At 42.6% G+C, this 21,289-nt stretch overlaps 1 protein-coding gene across 1 annotated transcript in view; it reads right to left on the bottom strand.

Moving 5' to 3' along the window:
• PRSS12 (serine protease 12) overlaps window positions 1-21,289 on the bottom strand; it is a 110,452-nt gene that overhangs the window by 55,852 nt on the left and 33,311 nt on the right. Inside the window, exons 4-7 of the mRNA XM_069978452.1 lie at window positions 19,791-19,963; window positions 12,598-12,751; window positions 6,574-6,752; window positions 6,045-6,186 (exon numbers count right to left, since the gene is read on the bottom strand). Coding sequence (XP_069834553.1) covers window positions 6,045-6,186; window positions 6,574-6,752; window positions 12,598-12,751; window positions 19,791-19,963 — 648 coding nt within the window. The remainder of the gene's footprint in view (window positions 1-6,044; window positions 6,187-6,573; window positions 6,753-12,597; window positions 12,752-19,790; window positions 19,964-21,289) is intronic.

Raw genomic sequence — 21,289 nt, 5'->3', positions numbered from 1 at the left:
TTTTAACTCCATTCCTGGCTTTGGCTTTAAAAATCTGTCAGATAAATCTGTCTGTGTAAACGCACCATGAGCTGGGTTCACACTACGTATATTTCAGTCAGTATATTTCAGTCAGTATTGCAACCAAAACCAGGAGTGGATTAAAAACACAGAAAGGATCTGTTCACACAATGTTGAAATTGAGTGGATGGCCGCCATATAATGGCAAATATTTGCTGTTATTTTAGAACAACGACTGTTATATTGAAATAATGGCCGTTATTTACTGTTATATGGCGGCCATCCACTCAATTTCACCATTGTGTGAACAGATCCTTTCTGTGTTTTTAATCCACTCCTGGTTTTGGTTGCAATATGAGGACCACAATACTGACTGAAATATACGTAGTGTGAACCCAGTGATAGTTGTCACTTACCATAATTACAACGATCGTTACTACCATTGTTTCCTCCATCTGATCAAAGCAAAAGAAACAATTCAGGATTACAATGAACGATTAGTGAACGAGGGCGGAATTACAGTGAACAATAAGCGAACGATTCCCATTGATTTTAGGGTCAGATCTAAATCAATGACCAGCGACACATGAACAATTTTTCAATCATTGCCTGCAATTACACAGGGCGATCATCATTTAAATAAAAACTATATAATGATTTTCTGCACGATAATCGTCCCGTGTAATAGGGCCCTAAATGGCATGGTACAGGTCAGTGCTCATGGATGAAAACGGGTGAAAAAAACATAGTGTGAACCCAGCCTTATTTCATGGTCCTTTTTTATGGTAAGTACTGGTATCACAATCCTCCTTTAAGACTCCTTCCCCTCTTATTATGTGCCATTGAATGTATCATTGTCCACTTGTCCACCCCCTTCCCTCACATTACCCTACACTACTGATTCCATGTCATTAGCACTCATTTCCTGAAATCCTTTGTGCTGCTACAAAACATTCCACTCCTTCAATTTTATTCCATCCTAATGTACAGCATGGATGCATAATGGAAGTCCATTACCATAAAATATCTTCCAATAGCAAGAACATTTCCAGAGCTTCTCCATTATCTTTATTTAACAGCATTACAATATCATAATATATATATTTTCTCATTATCAATGGCTATATACAGTTCACATTCCCTTCCAAGAATGCTTCAGTCTGGTGAATGACATCTAGAACGACCACTTTTGGAGGAAGACGAGGGAAAATTCCTAATGTGTTGTAGACATAATATTCACTTTCACAGACAGTGTATACATTCATGGGACAAGATAACGCAAGCTGCTAGAATGCAAAGACCTTTGAGTGGGGGCTCTATGAACATAAATATAAGCATGAAAGTATCATTGTTCAAGATGAATACGCAAGTGGCCATCGTGGGTGGTGTGGCCCTCTAAAACATGTGGTGTAAGACCTTTACACCCGCTTATGTCTGCACTGTTAAGTAATGACTCTTCCTTTTGTTTCATGCTCTGTTTTACAAGAATCTCTCTCCGTGTCATGCACTGACACTTGGTGTAACAATACGAGATGCCTAATCTTACTCTTAAGCAGCAGATGTCTTCAGCAAATCAGTGTTAACATTTTTCATTCGGCACTGGTGCTTAGATTTAGAAGCAGAATAAGCAGTTAACATGAAATCAAAGTTTGGCCTTGCAAGTTTAGGCTATGTTCTCACTACGTAAGTTTCCGGCCGTAGCGCGTTCCGTGAATAAGCAGGCGAGACTTACGTAGTTTGCGTATAATGTAAAGTATACGATGTACGGCTGCACATTTCACACTACGTGAGAACTTACGCCAGGATCGTACGCGGCGCCGTAAAAAATGAACCAGACCATTGTTTGAGAACGAAAATGCCGTAACTTACGCCCGTAGCGTAACATGCGGTCCTGTATGTAGTGGGGATTTCTTCATTTTTGCACTTTTAATCGCCGATCCAAAAGGTTCTGTGGGGTGTCCGGGGCTAGCCGAAGATCTCCAAGTAAAAGACCGCTGTCAGATCGCTACGTAGGGCGCTCGGGAAGCGTAAGTAGACTTCGGGCGAAAGTTCGCGGACCGTACGTAGCCGGCCGCAACTTGCGTAAATCCCCGGCCGGAGTTTAACACGTATATGTCCAGCCGCGAAAATATGCGACCGGACATATTTGTAGTGTGAACATAGCCTTAACTTGTTTTAAAGCAAAAGGAGTAGTGTTTTTTTTTCTTTCCACCACCTTGTCGGCACCAGCGCAGAGATCTTAATTGCATGTTTTTGTGCTTTTTTCCGCTCTATGCACTGGAGGTGGGCCCAGCACCCCCAGTATAACAACATACCCTCTAGGCAGTGATGCGGCCATGCTCAATTTTTTAAAAATATATATAAAATATATATAAAATAAACTTCAACGACAAATTACAGAGCAAAGATACAATATGATATGGGTTTAAAGCCATGTAGTCACAGGTAGATCTTTATAACAAAGTGGCGTTCCATGCTATAAAGTAAAACTTAAAGTATACCTGTCGTTATAAAAGAAACTTTTGACATGTCATAGAGATTTAATGCAACTTTATACAGGCCGTCAATGTAGGAAATTATTTGATCCCAATACGTCACAGGGAACTGGCAAGTCCAAACTCCATGCCAAAGATCTGTTAATGGAGTGTGACATTTGGGACATGCCATAATCCTGTCAGGAAAGAATGGAAGGGGTAATATGTTAAAGCTGTACAACGCTGAGTGAGAAAGCTTAAAGTGTCACTGTTGTTTTACAAAACATTTGACATGTCATCGTTTTGGTCAGTCCAGTGTTCAGACCCGTACCAATCGGGAGTTAGAGCCGGGAGAAGACCGCACTAAGCGTTGTCCTTTCCCTGTTCTGTGTTACTTGATCAGTCGGACTTATCAGTCGGACTCCATGGAGCTCAATTAGAAGTCCAACTGATCACGTGACACAGAGCCGGGAGAGGGATGCACTTAGATCGGTCTTCTCCCGGCTCTAAATCCCGATAGGTACGGGTATGAACACTGAACAATTTTGACATGTCTCGGTGACATGTCAAAAGTTTTGTGAAACGACAGTGACACTTTAACATATATCTCTCTCCACTTCTCATTTATGACACACTTTCTAATAGTTGCCCAACCTGATAACATTGTTCAGCTATCTCTTGATCCCCTCTCAAAATTGACCATTGGATATTATTACACTGGTGGGCGCCAGGCCCGCCTGCAGTGCATAGAGAGGGCCGGTGCACAAGAAGAAAACGGCGTTGAGCGTGGGAACTGGGCAGTGTTGTAAAAAAAACTACTGCGCCACCGAGTTATCTGGCTCCAACAAGGTAGTGAAAAAAAATTGATTACCTATAATGGTACATTCACTTTAAGTTGTGAACAAGGAGACGATTTTACTATAAGTAACAATGTTATTTGCCATTGATGTGTAGTGGCCTCCTAGCCCTGACAGTGATAAATGCACAAAGGTCATCTGTGCGTTCCCCATCCTCATGTGATTCTCTAATGTGTGTAAAACTGAATCATTCCTAGCTCCAGCCTGCTGCATCAAGAGAAGGGAAATGAAAAGTTCAAGCTGACATACGCTGCCTTACTCAAATTTACCTGGCCTTTTATTACAATGGCAAGATAATTACATAGCACATCGAATACATCACGAGCTCAAGGGGTTTAGATCTAAATGTTCCTATTGCTAAAAGAAGAAGTGGCTCTAAGAGCCTATCTAAAAGAAAAAGGCACATAGCCAAGTCAGGACAATAACAATCTTGACCACATGCCAAGACCAGACAGATCATCTTAACTTCCGAAATCTTGGAAATATTTGACATACCCGTGGATATACATATTACAGTAGTAATGACACGAGTGAGCACTTCTTTTTTGTTGTAAACATGCTGACTACTTATCTCATTGGGTTTCTAAGGGTACTATTACATGGCCCGATAATAACTGTAAACGAGCGCCGATCTGCTGGATTTACTGGGCCAATTACACAGCCTGTTAATCGTTTAACAAGGGCTGCATGGACATCGTTGCCGATGTCCTTGCAGCCCTTGCTTAAACTGCATACATTACCTATCCACGCTCCAGGGCTCTTCTTGCAGTCCGCTTCTCCCCAGGTTCAGAGTGGCCTGTCTTAGCTGCCAGGCTGCTCAGCCAATCACTGGCCACTGGACCATGGAAAGGTAATGTATGCACTTTGCAAATCGTCAGCCACCGGCCGCGCACTGCTATTACACGTAGCTATGCGTGGACAGCGCCCGACAATTATAGGTCCAAACCTATATCGACGATCAGCTGATGATCGTTGTCATCGGCTGATTGTTGTGTTTATTACACGGAACAATAATCGTTTGGATAGGGCCGATTCGGCCGATTATCGTTCAGTGTAATAGTACCCTAACATAAGATGAAATTATTTATATGGCCATTGTAAAGAAAAAAAAAAAACTTTCAGGGACATGTTAAAGGTGGTTTCACACATAGCAAAATTGCAGCGGATTTCATGCTGAGTGTGAAGTGAGATCCGCTGCGATTGCTGTACTGTCAGATTGAATAGGCTTGCATACTCGCTGCGAGAATGTAAACGCTGTCCCCCTTAACTCACCGACAGACGGTGAATACTTTACCAGTCCGCACTCCGGCTTGCTCCTGTGGCTCCCGGCTCCCTGACATCCTACTCAGCCAATCAGTGGCTGCGGCTGGACAGCACACTGATTGATTGAGCGGGACGTTACAATGCCGGGAGCCACAAAGGCACAAAATCATTGTTGCGCCCAAAGCGTAGGCCAGATGCCAGATGCAGATTGGCCCCTTATCCCTGATGTAAGCCTGCCGTATCCCCCGCTTGCCTGACGGGCGGGGGGCTCGGGGACACGGTAAGGCAGTGAGGAGGTGTGGCCTCCTCCTGCCCCTCATTTATCATGATTTACGCCTGTCTGCTGGTGGAGATTTCTGTGCCAGCCATATGGCAGGCACAGATGAGGCCGGATTCACTAAGAGGTGTGCGTCTCTTAGTAAATCGGGAGGGCAGTTAAGGACGGGGCGTAATTTAAGACCGGCGTATGAGTACACTGGTCTTGATAAATTCCCCCCCCCCATGGGGAAGATATCTTAATATAGTTCTCAGTTACAGTAATATGAAACCAAATAAGATCAAATGAGGTTAAAGGAGTTGTCCAGGCTTAGAAAAACATAGCTACAGCTGTGATGATGTTTTTGCATGAAAGTACTGTAGCTGTGCTTTTTCTAGTCCTGGATAATCCTTTTAAGACAGAACATTGGGATTCTTTTTTCTTTTATTTTGGTGTTTCTTTAATATGCAGCCATGGCCTTTGCCCAACTTGTGCTCCCTTATTACCCTATCAGGTATTAGGCTCTCAAATACAAATTGTGCTGTTGGTCAATGTCTTCATGCATTTCCAAATTCATGCTGTGTTTGTGGTATATACTTGTGATTAGAGATGAGTGAAACAAATTCACGCTGATTTGTTAGAAAAATTTGCAATGAAAAACAAAATAGCGGCCGCACATGCTGTCTGGAGCATCACTTGGTGGGAGGAAGGGATTAACCATCCCGTCCAGTCAGCTGCAGGCCCCTCTGTGATGTCAGCACCTCCCCCTCTATTTAAGGAGGTTCAGTAAAAAAGGTGGCAAGTCGGCTGTGTGTGGAGGAGAAAGCAAGATGGCAGCAGGCAGTTACAGCAGAGCAGGGAGAGACTAACAGCGATATAGTGTAGGGACAGAGAGGAGAGGAATGGCGGAAATTGGCTGATTGACTTTTTTTTTTAATAGAGATTTTTCGATTTTTGACACTTTTGACAACAACATGCTTTAACAAATTCGCCCTTCTGTAATAGTCCCAGTACTGTAGGTACTGTAGTTTTGGCTGTTTTAATGAAATTCATTAAGATTTGATTCACAAATCTTCACGAGCTTGACCGAAAATTTGCGAAGCTCACGAAACGAATTTTCGCCTACTTTTCTCATTTCTACTTGCGATATCTCTTTTCTAGTTGATGGTAGACGCTAAACAGTTCTAAACTTACTTATATCCCAGTTGACGGCATACAACTTGTGTATTCAGCTCCGTCCAGCCATCATCACATATGGTACCCCACTGTGAATTATGGAACACTTCCAGACGACCTTCATGGTTACCTTTACCCCCTGCCAGTCTAATAGAGCCATCTGTATGAAAAATATATAGAAAGGCAATATTATTCTTAGCCCTTTGTGCACACAACAGATCATAACTCTATCATAGGTTCTTAGATTAAACATTCGGTAAATTATATAATAGTTTTATTGGGTAACAACTTGGAGAATTGCTGTAATGGCGTGCTCATTTTACCAACAACCTCTAGGTCTTCTCCGTGCTAACTAGGCACATTGTTTCATGGTTTCTTTCTATTCTCAATTACAAGGATACTTTCTGAAGGACAATGCACAAGCTCCCAAATCAATATTGTCTTTGAACTCTTTGTAAAACCTGACAATGACTTTTGTAAATTTCAGTAACCTGAAAGCTCTATATACAAAATGACACTGGAAATGGTCAGCAAATGTATGTGATACCTGCAATTGGTGTACAGGAGACCCCTGCATCTTCCTTGTGTCCACAGTTGTGTTCCCCCCATAGACTTCGGTGACACTCTTCTATAGACAGCTCATTTCCTGTACACTGTACCTCATCCAGAAGAATCGGACCAGTACCTTCTCCAAAATGAGCCTGACTCCAAGCTTTAGCAACACCCCTGTTCATAAGGTCAAAAGTAATAGTTGTTATAAGTGACAAATACTAAAAATAATAGAAAACACAGCAAATTATGTTACTTCTGAATATGCAAACTACTTGGTTGCTAATACTTTCTTCAGTAAGGCTGGAGTCACACTACATTTTTGCAATCCGTTTTTTCATCCATTTTTGAAAAAACGGGTGCATTTGTGACCATCCGTTTTGACCCGTTTTTCCATTGACTTCCATTATAAAAAACAAAATGGATTAAAAAAGGCATCTGTTTTTTTTAACGTACACAAAAATAAGGTCAGCTATGTTTTTTTGTACGTTAAAAAAAGGATTTGTTTTGAGCAGTTTTTTTTAATAATGGAAGTCAATGAAAAATGGATTAAAATGGATGCACACAAATGCACCAGTTTTCTATCAGTTTTTTGCAAAAAATGGATGAAAAAATGGATGAAAAAAAATGTAGTGTGAACCCAGCCTTACTTGTTTTCATTTAAGTAGCATTTAAAGGCATAGGTGAATTTGTACTATGATTAAACTTACTGACACATTGTCTGGGCCACTTAATCCTGAACACCAATTGGAAACACCTTTTAATGTCTTATAAATATTTTACAGATCCAGACTTTGGGGGAGATTTATCAAAGGGTGTAAAATATAGACTGGTGTAAACTGCCCACAGCAACCAATCACAGCTCAGCTTTTAGTTCTGGTAACATGAAAGAGAAGCTATGATTGGTTGCTGTGGGAAGTTTACACCAGTCTATATTTTACATCAATCCAGAGGATACCAGTATCAAGTAAAATTTTCCCATATCTCTAAGAAATTAAACATAAGGGGCAGGGGTTCTTTTGGTCTACCATTTTATAAGTGGTCTAAAGCAAAAAAAAAAAAACATGTTACCGAAATTTATGTTTATAGTGCAAGTGCTATACGTAGCAAAAAATGCAACATGTTTGTAACACGTTTTTGCATTTGTCTGAATGCTGTCCTACTCCTTCTACCTCAGTAATTGATTTCCTTACCACACCCATCTGTTCCCTGCATAGATCCCTCTGGTCACTTCACAGTTAGCTCTGTTTTGCTTTGGTGATTGACATCAGATTTCTCCATTCACCCTGTGTCTGTTTGTGCGTGTGGTCCGATCATGTCCTGGACTGGACCTCTGTCCTCCTATAAAGCATCTCCTGTGTTTTTTCCCTTTGCTGTCTATTAAGTCTATGTTATCTAGCAAGCTGTGCAAGTTTTCTGGCTTTTCCTGACCCTTTGGCTTCCATGACCTGACTATTCTCTGGACTATGTTTCTGCCCTCTCATTGTGACCTCAGCTTACTGACTACTCCTTTATTGTTTGTCTGTCTTGTCTGTGTTTAGTGTTGGCACTTATTTCTTAAGTTGTTCACAGCCACTCAGAGCAGATACAGGCAAGTAGGCAGGGGCATTCGGTGGAGACAAGTGCAAGCTCCACTGTGTTTGCCCCATTCCTACCCTGACCTAAATCCGCCAGTAGTTCCATGACAGTATACACTACCCTCCAATGGCTAGGTGCAGCAGACCATACTAACACTCTCCTTACCATACCGCTAGAGTACTGCACTCTGTGTACTATAGTCAAGTGTCAGTGACAAGTAGCAATTATATTCCAATATTCTTACATCTATTATTTTTTAACCATTTTTCACAGCCGATTGTTATATACTATAAATACTTTACCTCTGAGAAATGAATCTCAATTATACCAATTTGTATGTGATCCATATTATATAACACATGCATAGACATGAGTTTAACAGTAACATAAAAGAAAACTGTAGAAATCTGAAATAAGGCTATTATTTTACTCAGTTCTTGTCCCCCAATGTATTTATCTAAGTTGACGTCTTGCGCTACATGCAAATGTGCCCACCTGTTGCAGCACAGACCCATCAGTCACACATCATGAGCAAAACAGCAACAGATGGACTCAACCACAGCCTATCCTACTCTTTCCTGGCCCTGTATGTAAATCATAGTGTTCATTATCTGATAATCATATTCTCTCACCAACGATATTCTTGTCTGAAAATAGTTAAAAAAAGGATTTCATATGTTCAGTAACAATTTAATAATATTATAAGCATGAGCCCAAAATAATACTATTATAAGCATGAGCAAGCCCAGTAGTCCTGGATACTCATGATAAGCAAAAAAACTCCACCCACCAGCTCCTGATTGGCAGTTATCTATCCATGCTGTGTATAGACAGTCAACTGTCAATCAGCAGCTGTAGGGCGGGATGAGAGGTGTGGCAAGAATCCTATTCTCCTGCATATTAGGAGAACAGTTGAGGAAAATGATTTAAGTAATTCACCGATCTGTTCAGCATTTCTGTCACTAGTTTATGCTGCCCTCATTTAAGGCAGCATAAACCTAGTGACAGATTCCCTTTAACTAGGTCTGGTCAAGTGAAAGCTGGGCTGTGATTGGTTGCTGTAGGAAAAAACAGACAGTTTTGGCTTCAGACGGATCACTATATCTGGGCCTCCATGTCAGAAAATGATAGACTCTTAGAATCCCTTTGATAAGTAATAGGATTGAAAACATATTTTTGTGTAAAGAGACAAATGTCAAATTCAAAAAATGGGACTGTTTTTAAAAATGTAATGATTTTTTTTCTTCATATGCAGGACATAATTGAAAGTAGTCATCGAAAAAGTACAGTGAGAATATGACTGCCCTCTTTAAAGCTACTTAAAAATATTTTGTATACGTGATATTTATAGTATTATTATTATACAATCATATGCCTTAAAGGCGAACTATCAGCAGGTTAGATGAATCTAACCTGCTGATATGTCCCTATTGCGCTCCAGACCTTATGTTCCTATTACGCTTACATACCTCCTCAGCGCCAGTCCTGCGCTGTTAGTTGCCATAATCTCCAGCCAGGGTCAATGTTAGGAGCACTGCCCCGCCCCCACAGCCTCATACTCAATGGAGCGTACAGGACAGATGATGCTGTGGGGGTGGGGCACTGCTCCTAACAGTGCTCCTGGCTGGAGAATACGGCAACTAACAGCATGGGACCGGCGTCGAGGAGGAAGGTAAGACACATATCTTCCTCCTCAGCGGCCCGGGCGCTATAGGAGGCTATCAGCAGATTAGATTTGTCTAACCTGCTGATAGTTCCCCTTTAAATTTCTTTTTTTATATACTGTAAACCTTTGCAGTAAAACCATTCAGTTGTCTTACAGTTGTGAACTAGGACACTTACCACTTAACACATCACAGATCACATTTACCAGGTGTTTCTAACACTAACTGGTAAAAGCATCTATGATAAAAGCTGAATTTTCACAGATCACTAAGTATAATACTTAAGGACGCCACAAGGACGCTGGTAACTGGTCACACTTCACAGAGCATAGCATATCCAATTCTTGGCCCTTATTGTATTATCATTATTGTTACTGGTATTATTACTAATACGTCATTTTAGTGACCTGTGGGGGTCATCCATGGTTAGGCACAATTCACTATAAAATGAATTGCTACAGTGCATTTACCACATAGGTTTAACACGCTGTTACTTCTGTAAGAGGCCTCTATTCTAGAAGCTCTTCTTCATTTCACAGCAATTCTCTTCTAGTTTGATGAATCAGCAAACTGGAGCTCTGCTTGAATAATGACCTTTATTCTGCTAGCTCATCCTTCATGTTTTAATTAGGGATTCATTTTTCCGTAGATGTGAAATATTATGACAATATTTGGTCATTTGTAATATCTTCACTGTGATCTTTACAAGAATCTTTTCTGTAGAATTATCAAGATGGTATTTGTTTTGGGAAATATTTTCAGTATAATTGTATATTTTGACTAAAATAAATGAAAAAAAAATTATTTCTAATATTCCATAAAGAGGATGTACCATCAGGTACACTCTCTTTAAAATCACACATGAATCGGATGGCGCCAGCGTGGGGAAGCCAGAGACGTGGTCCTTTTTTGAAACGAGGCCTGGTTCATCATTACGGTGCCGTTCTATCCATGGTTACCGAGACGGGGGTGACGCACTGGAGGTGGGCCGGCCCGCCCCCAGTGGGATGAAACACCCACCCCTCCATGACGCGGCGCCATTTAATCAAGTGGGCCGGACTGCCTCCAGTGCTTCACCCCCATCCCAGTAACCATGAATACAGCGGCGCCGTATGGTGGAACCGGGCCGCGGTTCAAAAAAGGCCCACATCACTGGTTTCCCCACGCCAGCACCGGACGATTCATGTGTGATTTCAAAGAGAGTGTACCAGATGGTACATCCTCTTTAAGGCTATGTTCACAAAAAGAACGGACGCTGATTGCAATAAAATCGGTGTCCGTTCTTTTCTGCAGCGGCGGCATTGCATTGAACCCACTTGTGTTCCGACATCGTTATTTTAATGTCCGTTCTTTAGAACGGTCGTTAAAATAATGAGCATGCCTATTATTTCCGCACGCTGTTCAGCCACTAGCGTCTGGAAACAATAGCTGTTCACACAATGTAAAGTACTATGCAAAGGACGGTGTTATACTAAGTGTGAACATAGCTTTAGGGTATGTGCACACTACAGAATACACATGGAGACTTCAAGCAGATTCCGTCACACAGCCTCCACTTGAAGATATGCCAGTCCCACAGACTCAGTGATATTCCCCAGCGAATTCTGCCGCCTGCCCAAAGAACGGACAGCAGATTACAGTTCAGTATATCATTGAGTCTATGGGACAGGTGATACATCAAGCGAAGTATGCCTCACAGACTCCTCTTGAAATTTTCACACAAATTCCATAGTGAGCACATACCCTTAGAGAGTAATTATTTATATCAGATGAAGGAGTTTAGTATCTATCAGTAAGGTTACCTAATGGTGCGTTCACACAGGCAGATTTATCTAACAGATTTTTTAAGCCACAGCCAGGGACAGACCTTAAACTGGGAACCGGTCATACAGGAAAGACTGAGATTTCTCCTTTTTTCAAATCTATTCCTAGCTTTGGCTTTCAAAATCTGTCAGATAAATATGCCTGTGTAAACGCACCATCAAAGCCTTATTACACAGCCGGATTAACAAAGTAAACAAGTGCCAAAGTAATAAACATTATACTTACCTGTCCATACTCCCCACTGTCCTGCTCCTTGTTCCCCACTTACCGCAGCCATCATTGAAGCTCTGTGCAGTGACAGGCTGCTGAGCCAATCACTAGTCTAGACTAGACAGCGTTTCAGAATCTCCAGTGGCAACTGTGGTAAGCAGGGAAAAAGGGAGCCTGGACAGGTAAGTATAACTTTTATTACTTTACTTTATATGTCATCAGCCATCGGCCGCTCATCACTTTTACATGTAGCGATGTTCAGACGGTGGCCAATGATGTGTAAACTTGCTGAAAGACAACGATCAGACAATGATCGGCTTTTCAGCTGTTTATTGTCTTTATTTCCCAGAGCAATACCTGCCCAAATTGACCTGATTGAGCAGATTATCTCTCCATGTCATAGGGTTGTATCTAGTAGTAAATGATTTATCAGGCAGTTTTTGGACACCATATGATTAGCACTAGCACAATGGCAGGGGTGCTATTACTAAAGACACCTGCATTTTTGTTAGTATAAAATGAAGTCATCAAAGAAGACATTACAGGGGAAAGATAGTATTTGAAGGTGACTAATGGAATGAATTGCCGCTTTACATGAAGTGGCCATGTGTCAGATCCTAAGTGGCTCCCCACTCTGGCTCCTAGAGAGGGACACACCTCTAAAAATAAAAAAAAGGCATAATATACTAATATACAAACTGTATGTATAGAAAAAAAAAACGAACATAGAAAAACATTCTCCTCACCCAAGTCCCAGCTGTCTGCAGACCACTTCGGCATCGGCATCGTCCCACTGATCATCGCATACAGTGCCCCATTGGCCAGAATGATAGACTTCTATCCTTCCTTCAAACGGAGAGCTCCCACCAACCAGTCTAGCCGGTATGAAAGCATCTGTGGCTAAAATAAATTTGCAAAAAATTAGCTAATAGTTTCAGGAATAAGATAAGTTACATTAAATTCAAAGTGTTCTATGACAATGACCCAATGGGTCAAAACTTTGCTGTATCTGCCTCGGTGATGGAATTAACCCTTACATCTTGGAACTTTCTGGACTCCTTCTTCATATTATGTCTATCGGTAAGCATAGGGATAGCTAACCCTCCAGCGGGCATCTCCCTTCCACCTATTCAAGCTGTATATCTGGACCTGGTCCCAAGTGCTGTTGGACGTTTTTGCTTTGGATATGTCACAGAGATATGTCAAAAGTTTTGATCTGTCAGGGTCTGAGTGTTCAGACCACAACCGATCAGGAGAAGTCTGTGAGCGCATTCTCTCCCAGCTTTGTGTTGTATGATGGCCGCATAATGTAAGTATACAGAGCTTACATAGGCACAGAAGGGGGAGAGGACCATGGCAGGATACACTGAAAAAATCCTGCAGGTGGGCGGTCCTCTTGCAGCATATGGAACTCCCAGAAGGGCTGTTGGCTGCACTTTAATACACTTACAATGCAGTCTACGGTATTTCTGGGAATTCTGTCCTTCACCCACAACAGAGGAGAACTGCATACCTGAAGAATAGTACAAGGGATTTTAAGGAACTCTGAATGGGCGTGGCCTAGATTGTGTATGTATTAGGCTGGCACACCCTTTCTGTCCCTTCTCCCCACCCTCCTCATCATTAGGAATGCTCCAAGTAGATTGTCTCCTATTCCCCACCTGTTTAGCCCGGCACATAGGCTGGATCGTTAAGGACCTGTGCAGTGTTCAGCATGTAGAAAATGTTCCAGTGGCATTCCTAATGATGAAGAGGGTAGGGAGGAGGGATGGAGGGGTGGTGCAAAGTTAGGGCACAGATACTCCCGATTGGCACGGGCTTCAAATTTAAAAGTATTTTTTTTTAGGACAATAACTGCATCACCCGCCGGACGGACCACAGGACAGATCTTGGATTAAAAGCAGCTATCTGAAGGTACAAGTGGTTTGGGGGGGTCAGATTGTGGGTACAGAGTCGCTTTAAAGAGGAGCAAAGTGAAGATGAATTTGCTGATTCCATTATAACCAATAATATGGAGGGCAAATGGGCTAAGGGGAAAGAGTGAGTAGGAAGAGGAGACAAGCAGCCTAGCAATTTGGAGATTGTCCGAGCACATAAAATGCTGGATTCAGAAGTCAGGAAAGTCACTGCTTATCTGGGAGCTTGGTGAGATAAGATTGCTCTTTCTCCTCTCTGTGCTCACTTATCCCCCTCGGCCCCTCCCCTCTCCATCAAGCATAATAGACACAGAAATTCTGTGGAGGTAGGAAAACAGCTTTCTAAGTACAGAAGGAACCTTTTTTTTACTTAATAAAACCTATTACAGAGTTTCTTAAAATCACTTGAACTATTAATATTTATTGATTTCTGAAAAATGACATTTAAATTTACACTTTAAGATAGTGTTTCCACAGCATTTACCCAACAAGTATGAAACAAAACAAAGCACAGATTGTACCACCTAGCGTGACTGTAACCACCAACTTTGTAATTGCTCTAAAGACTGCTTGCACCATTCCAGCACAAGGCATCAATGTGAAATGAAGCATCGCCACTGAAATAAGTCATTCTGTTCATGAGCGGTACGAAGATAAAATGATGGGGAAATTCTCCAGCTCCAATTGTGTACCATATCCTTCTCAATCCTGTTACCATTTAATGGAACAAAGACTTATAGCAGGCAGACGTGAGAGGTGCACAGCGGGGAGTTGCTGGGGCACTCCTTGTAATGATTACATTTGATTCTACAAAAGACACAACATCAGACTTTAAGGATGAGAACCCTTTAGTCTTCTTTTGATATGCTACTTAATGGTACAAACCTGCCGCTCTGGTTTTAACGTACAAATCTTGAATTATAAATGAGATCACTGCTGCAGCCCTTGTAATGGACACAGCTGCATTCCCCTCTCTAAGCCTAATTGATCTGTTTGAAGCACAGGAAAATCGCCTACTGGGACACAATGCCTCTCTTTCTCTCAGCCTCTTGACAGGGTTGTGTCATCCTTTTTGACTGTTTAGCTGCATTGTATATTTAAACATAATAACGAGAAAAAAAAAAAAAGCTCTTGAAAACTTAGCAAAGACAAAAAAAGATAAATGTACTCAAGTGCCAATAAAAGCCCCTTCACAATAACAGAGATACAATGCATTAGGTGTAATTAAAAGGGTTGTGTAGGATTAGAAAAACATTACCTCCAAACATAGCATTACATCTGTCTACCGGTAGTGGGAAGTAATTTAAAGGGGAAATATCACCAGGTTAGACTAATCTAACCAGATAATAGCCCCTTGAAGGGGTTGTACAGCGAAAATCTTTTTCTTTCAAATCAACTGATAGCAGAAAGTTATAAAGATTTGTAATTTACTTCTATTAAAAAATCTCAAGTCTTCCCATACTTATTAGCTACTATAAGTCACGCAGGAAGCTTTATTTTCAGTCTGACACAGTGCTCTCTGCTGACATCTCTGGCCGAGACAGGAACTTTTTATGAATCCCCATAGAAATTTCTCCTGCTTTGGACAGTTCCTGTCTCGGCCAGAGATGTCAGCAGAGAGCACTGTGTCAAACTGAAAATAAAACATTTCCTGCATGACATATAGTACCTAATAAGTGTTGGAAGACTTGAGATTTGTAATAGAAGTAAATTGCAAATCATTATAGCTTACTGACACCAGTTGATTTGAAAGAAAAAGATTTTCGCTGGACAACCCCTTTAAGGTTCCCTGGACACTGAGGAGAAGAATATGCTGGTCCCACGCTGTTAGTCGAATTACTCTTTGGCCAGGAGAACCGTTAGGAGCACTGCCCAACCCCCACAGGGTCATCCAGCCATCCACATACCTTCCTCCTCAGCGGACAGGGTGCTATAGGGGGCAATCAGCAGGTCAGAGCCATCTAACCTGTAGATAAACAGCCCCATTCTTGTCAATCAAACTGAGTTACAATACTAGATGCAATGCAAGGGACAACAGAGGTGCGGATGCGGAAGCCATGTTCTAGATGTGGAAGTCATGTTCTTCAAGTCGTGGACAACCCTTTTAATGAGGTACTATACCTATTCGATACCTTATCTACCAGTAATAACATAGCCAAAGATTAATCACTAAATTTTACCTGATACTCCAGGACCATCAAGGCCACAGTGGTCAAATATAAGGAGTAGGGCTAGGCTCACACATAGTATTTGGTAATCATTATTTAGCCAAAGCTAGGAATGGGTCCACGACAGGGAAAAAGTGTAAATCATTCCATTTTAGTTTTTATCTGTGTCAATTCCATTCCTAGGTTTGGTTAAAAACACTAACCAAAATCAGGACCGACAACCCCCAAAATACTGCATGTGAATCCAGCCTCAGGATCCTATTACACAGGCCGATGAAGCCCCGATCAACGTTGTAAACGAGCGCCGATCTGCTAGATCGGTGCTCGTTTACTGGGCCTATTACATGGCCCAATAATCATTTAGCAAGGGCTGCATGGACATTCTTAACAATGTCCATGCAGCCTTTGCCCAAACAGTTTATACTTCACCTGTCCACGCTCCTGGTCTTCTCCTGTGTTCTCTATGCATCCCGGCACTGCACACTGCAGCTTCAGAGCGGCCTGTCTGAGCTGACAGGTCACTGAGCCAATCACTGGCTGCGGCGGTCCCAGGCAGTGATTGGCTGAACAGCAGGCCGCTCTTAAGCTGCAGTGTGAGGTGTCGGGATGCATAAAGAGAGCAGAGAAGAACGGAAGCGTAGACAAGTGAAGTATTAAATGTTTGGGCAATCGTCAGCCGCCGGACGCACATCGCTATTACATGTAACGATGGACGGTCGGCGGCCGATGATTTTAGGTCTGGGACTAAAGAAACAATCAGCTGATGATCATTTCTTCGGCTGATCGTTGTTACTATAACATGGAGAAATAAATGGACGTATCAGGTAATACGGCCCTTACTGTATATAAAAAAAGGTCTAACACCATCTTAACCAACATGCTATATTATTACCCGCTATTTACACTGGCACTAAAAGAGTTGTGACACCTCCGCACGTCTACAGATGACACCATATTAGCAGTTCTTTTCTGCTTTCCCTACTACAGTGACTATTTAGGTGTGTACACGCTTACACTCAGTGGTCCAGATTTATTAATCTGTCCGAGACGAAAATGGGCACATGTTCTCTCTCAGACAAATAGCAACAAATCCCAGCTCAGCTTTCCTTTCTCCGATGGACTGTGATTGGTTGCTGTCTGTCCGAGACAAAATTGTGTCCGATTTGTGTTTGAGACAGATTGATAAATCTGGGTCACTGTCTTGTAAGGAATTTGTCACCTTTTCTCTGTAATGCCTTTTTAATCAGGTGAACAACCATCCAGCCAGAAATGATCTTGTTGAGCGGGTCAATGACCTCCATGATGGGCAGATTACTGACACATAGAGAAAGCACATAAGACAGATAGCAGGAAAATAGAACAACAGGCTGCCTTATCTGTCTGCTTAGAGGGATTCTCTTAAGGACAGAAACGAGGACATCTACTAGCCTGTTTAAAATGTGTACATCAAGGTGACAAATTCACTTTAAAGCGACTCTGTATCGACCAAACCACCCTACCAAACCGCTAGTACCATTCGTTTGATGAGAGTAAATCCTTACCAGTCGTGTCTTAAAATGCACCTGTTGCCTTGGTTAGAGCAAAAAATTTAAATATGGAGTAGCGGGTCAAATTGTTGTGGCCTAGAGTGTCTGTGCCCCAGGTCTGTGACACCTCTCCTTTCTTCCTCCCGACCCTCCTCATCATAAGGAACATCCGTAGACAGGATTTATTCTATTCTTCACTTGTCTAAACAGTGGACTCGACACAGGTGCAGTTTAGACAAGTGATGAATAAAAATCCTGCCTGGAGGCTTTCCTAATGATGAGGAGGGTGGGAAGGAAGAAAGGAGAGGCGTCGCAGACCTGGGGCACAGACACTCTAGGCCACACCAGTTTAACTCGGGTGCTACAGATTTAAATATCATTTTTTGCTCTAACCAAGGCACCAAGCGCATTATAAAAAGACACAACCCGTAAGGATTTACTCTCATCAAATGGATGGTACTAGTGGTTTGGTGGGGCGGTGGATGCAGAGTTGCTTTAAAGTCAAACTCCAGCCAAAATATTTTTTTTGTCCCATTATAAGCATGGCAAGTGTAAATGGCTGCCAGGATATCCTTTATACTGGGTATTCTGTTTGTGGAATATTTGTGATGAACCGTTTTCTACTGTGTTGTGGAAAAGCGAAAAGGGTCAACTGATTTAAAGTGACACTGTCACCCCCCCCTACACACAACCTCAGGAGAGGGGTGTTGCTGTTTTTGGAAGAAAACCTTTAAAGTGACACTATCACCCCCTATTTGCATTGACTGCTCTCCACAGGTGTAAATGGTAAATGTTACAGCTTTTATTACTTATTATATATCACACCTCATGGTGCTTGTTCTGGTAAAAAGTTGTTTTTATCACCTGTGGATTGGTATATGTGGGTGGGGCCTCGCAGCCTTTGTGCCACATTGCTCCGCCCCTAACACCACTTATCCCGCCCCGTCCATGACGTCATCGCTGATAGGCCCCGCCCCTCAGTGGTCATTGGTGTGGGGCAATCTAGGGGGGTGGGGCCTAGGGCTTTAGGCTGGCCCTTGCAATGGCTGTCGAGGGGGCGGGGCCTGTACAACGATGATGTCACTGATGGGGCGGGGCTAAGTGATGATAGGGGCGGAGCGATGTGGCACAAAGGCTGCAAGGCCCCGCCCACATATACCAATCCACAGGTGATAAAAACGACTTTTTACCAGAACAAGCACCATGAGGTGTGATATAAAATAAGTAATGAAAGCTGTAACATTTACCCTTTACACCTGTGGAGTGCAGTCAAAATGCAAATAGGGGGTGACACTGTCACTTTAAAGGTTTTCTTCCAAAAACAGCAACACCCCTCTCCTGAGGTTGTGTGTGGTACAATTCAGCTCCTTTTACTGGTCGCCTACTCCAAGTTAATTTTGTAGGCCTAGGCCCGTAAGGGTGAACCTACGGCACACGTGCATGGCATGCACGCCATAAATTGCTCACTAACGGGAAATCGAGGACAGCTGTTCCAGCTTCCCTGGTGAGCTAGTGCTTTCAGGTGAAGTGTAGGCTGTGGGACTGTGGCTTACACTTACAGACCGTAATCTCTGCCTTAATGCTGGTGTGATGACATCAGTTGTCAGGGCGCCTGCACTGTAAGGGAAGGAGATTGCCCCACAGCTGGAGGTCCTATTGTATGTAACAAAGGTAAATGTTGAAGCCTAGCATTACCACTTATCTCCTAAGGCTGAGTACTGCATGAATAAAGACAGGAGTCCCTGCTCTGTATGGGGTTTCCCTCTCAAGAGCATTACGCTTCTGCTTCTGAGCAGTCCCCAGGCTATGGAGTTGTGGTTAAACAGGAGGCATGCGCTCTATGTCTCCTCAGCTGGCTAGGAGTTAAGTGGTGATGTTGTGCATCCCCACTTAACTCTTCTGTGTGCTCTCTCTCTCTCTCTCACTTCCTCCCTGGGCTTAGCACACTGTGCCCAACACAATGAGGCCATATATATATATATATATATAAATTATGACACAATCCTCTCTGCTGCCACCTCTGTCCATGTCAGGAACTGTCCAGAGCAGTAGCAAATCCCCATAGAAAACCTCTCCTGCTCTCCAGACTGGAAATATTACACCACTTCCTGCAGGACATAAAGCAGCTGATAAGTACTGGAAGACAAGATTTTTTTTTACTAGAAGTAAATTACAAATCTCCTTCACTTTTTTATGAACTACCCCTTTAAATGGCTTGCATACTTCAACCTTTAGTTTGCCTGATGTGTAGTACTAGTAATGCATAGGATACTAAATCGCAGTACATTTCACAATGATTATCATTATTATGTGTCATATGTTTATTTACCGTGTAAAAAACTACATGAAACTGCAGCTGCTAAATCCTGTGGGCACGTCCCACCCTGCCAGGTGTTTTTTTCGCAAAGAAGTATATTTTCTTCATCACCGCGGCAACGTACTTCATTGTAAAAAGATGGAATCACCCCAGATAAAGCTATCGTCTTTGCTTCTCCTTTATTGCTAGAAAGAAAAAGAAAAAAGTGGATTGTATGACTTTTTATGCCTTTTTAATAATACACGTGAACTGTTAGAAACTTTATTATATAAGCCTTAATACAGACACAATTCCATAATGAGACTTATTATCAGATTATAGATATTGTTTATGTCTGGAGACGACGCAAATGAAATGTTTCTGTTTTTGTTACATTCCTGGCATATTGTAACAATGTATCTCATATATTACACTTGTTTTACACTTCGTGTTAGCTTTTGTATCAACAATAATTCTTGGGTCACATTGGGTCCAGATTTACATGAAAACACAAGAGATTTAAAGGAGAAGTCGGGCATTTTCTAAAAGCCGGCAGCCTGCAAGGGGAGGGGGGAAGTTGATTTCAAGTACCAACTTACCTTACCTCGTGCCTGTGGGATCGGGCATTGTCGGGGTTTCCGCATCACGACCCGGCTGATGGACTGACGGCCGCTCAGCCAGTCAGTGACTGGGGCGGGAAGCCGCTTTAGTCACTGATTGGCTGAGCTGCCAGTCCATAAACCCCGAAGTCATGACGTCATCACAATTCTAGGGCAAATGACTGCCAGCGGGGGTCCCGGGGCCGCTCCAGCTGCTCACTGTGGACATGGGGAGAGGTATGTTGTTACTTGAAATCATATGCACAAGAAGGTAGCACATCAACAATTACTTTATTAAAACATATGTACCATGAGGTACACCACTTTAAGGTTTATATACAAATAGACCAGCGCTGATGTGGGGATGCCGATTCTTTTTCCCGCACACAGCACCGAACCATTCCCGAACACCGGCCAGACATGAAGCACTGCAGGCAGGCTCGGCTGCTCTCCTCTCTGTGACGCAGCTTCATTAATTCTGAAGGAGCTGTGTCACAGAAGGGAGATCCTGGATAGTCCTGTGTTTCGAGACTCTTCAATGAGGCTCCACGGGCTCTTCTTTTGCATATTCATGTTTCCCAGGGGGCAATGCACCTAGGATTTCACTCCATTGATCACTTTCGCTATCAGCCGGCAGTGTTGTCATTTGGCCGGTGTCCCTGAGATCAGCCATCTGTTTCTCTTATGGCTCTACTAGGCATTGCTTCCACCTAGCCAGAATCCTGCTCCCCACTGATGAGGGGCAACACCCCGAAACAGCTGTCTGTAGATGGATACCTGGCCTTGGTTTTTCCCTTGTTATTACATTGACTTATGGGTCACTTAATATGGTGGTTTCCTTACAGGCTCCCCTTGGCTGGGTCCTTCCCGCAGGGATATCTGGCTAGTCCTGTGTTTCGAGTTTTTTCAATGAGGCTCCACGGGCTTTTCTTT

The sequence above is a fragment of the Dendropsophus ebraccatus genome, chromosome 7 (genome assembly GCF_027789765.1).
Source record: "Dendropsophus ebraccatus isolate aDenEbr1 chromosome 7, aDenEbr1.pat, whole genome shotgun sequence".
In the NCBI taxonomy this organism is placed as follows: Eukaryota; Metazoa; Chordata; class Amphibia; order Anura; family Hylidae; genus Dendropsophus; species Dendropsophus ebraccatus.
This window is presented reverse-complemented; position numbering and strand designations above follow the sequence as displayed.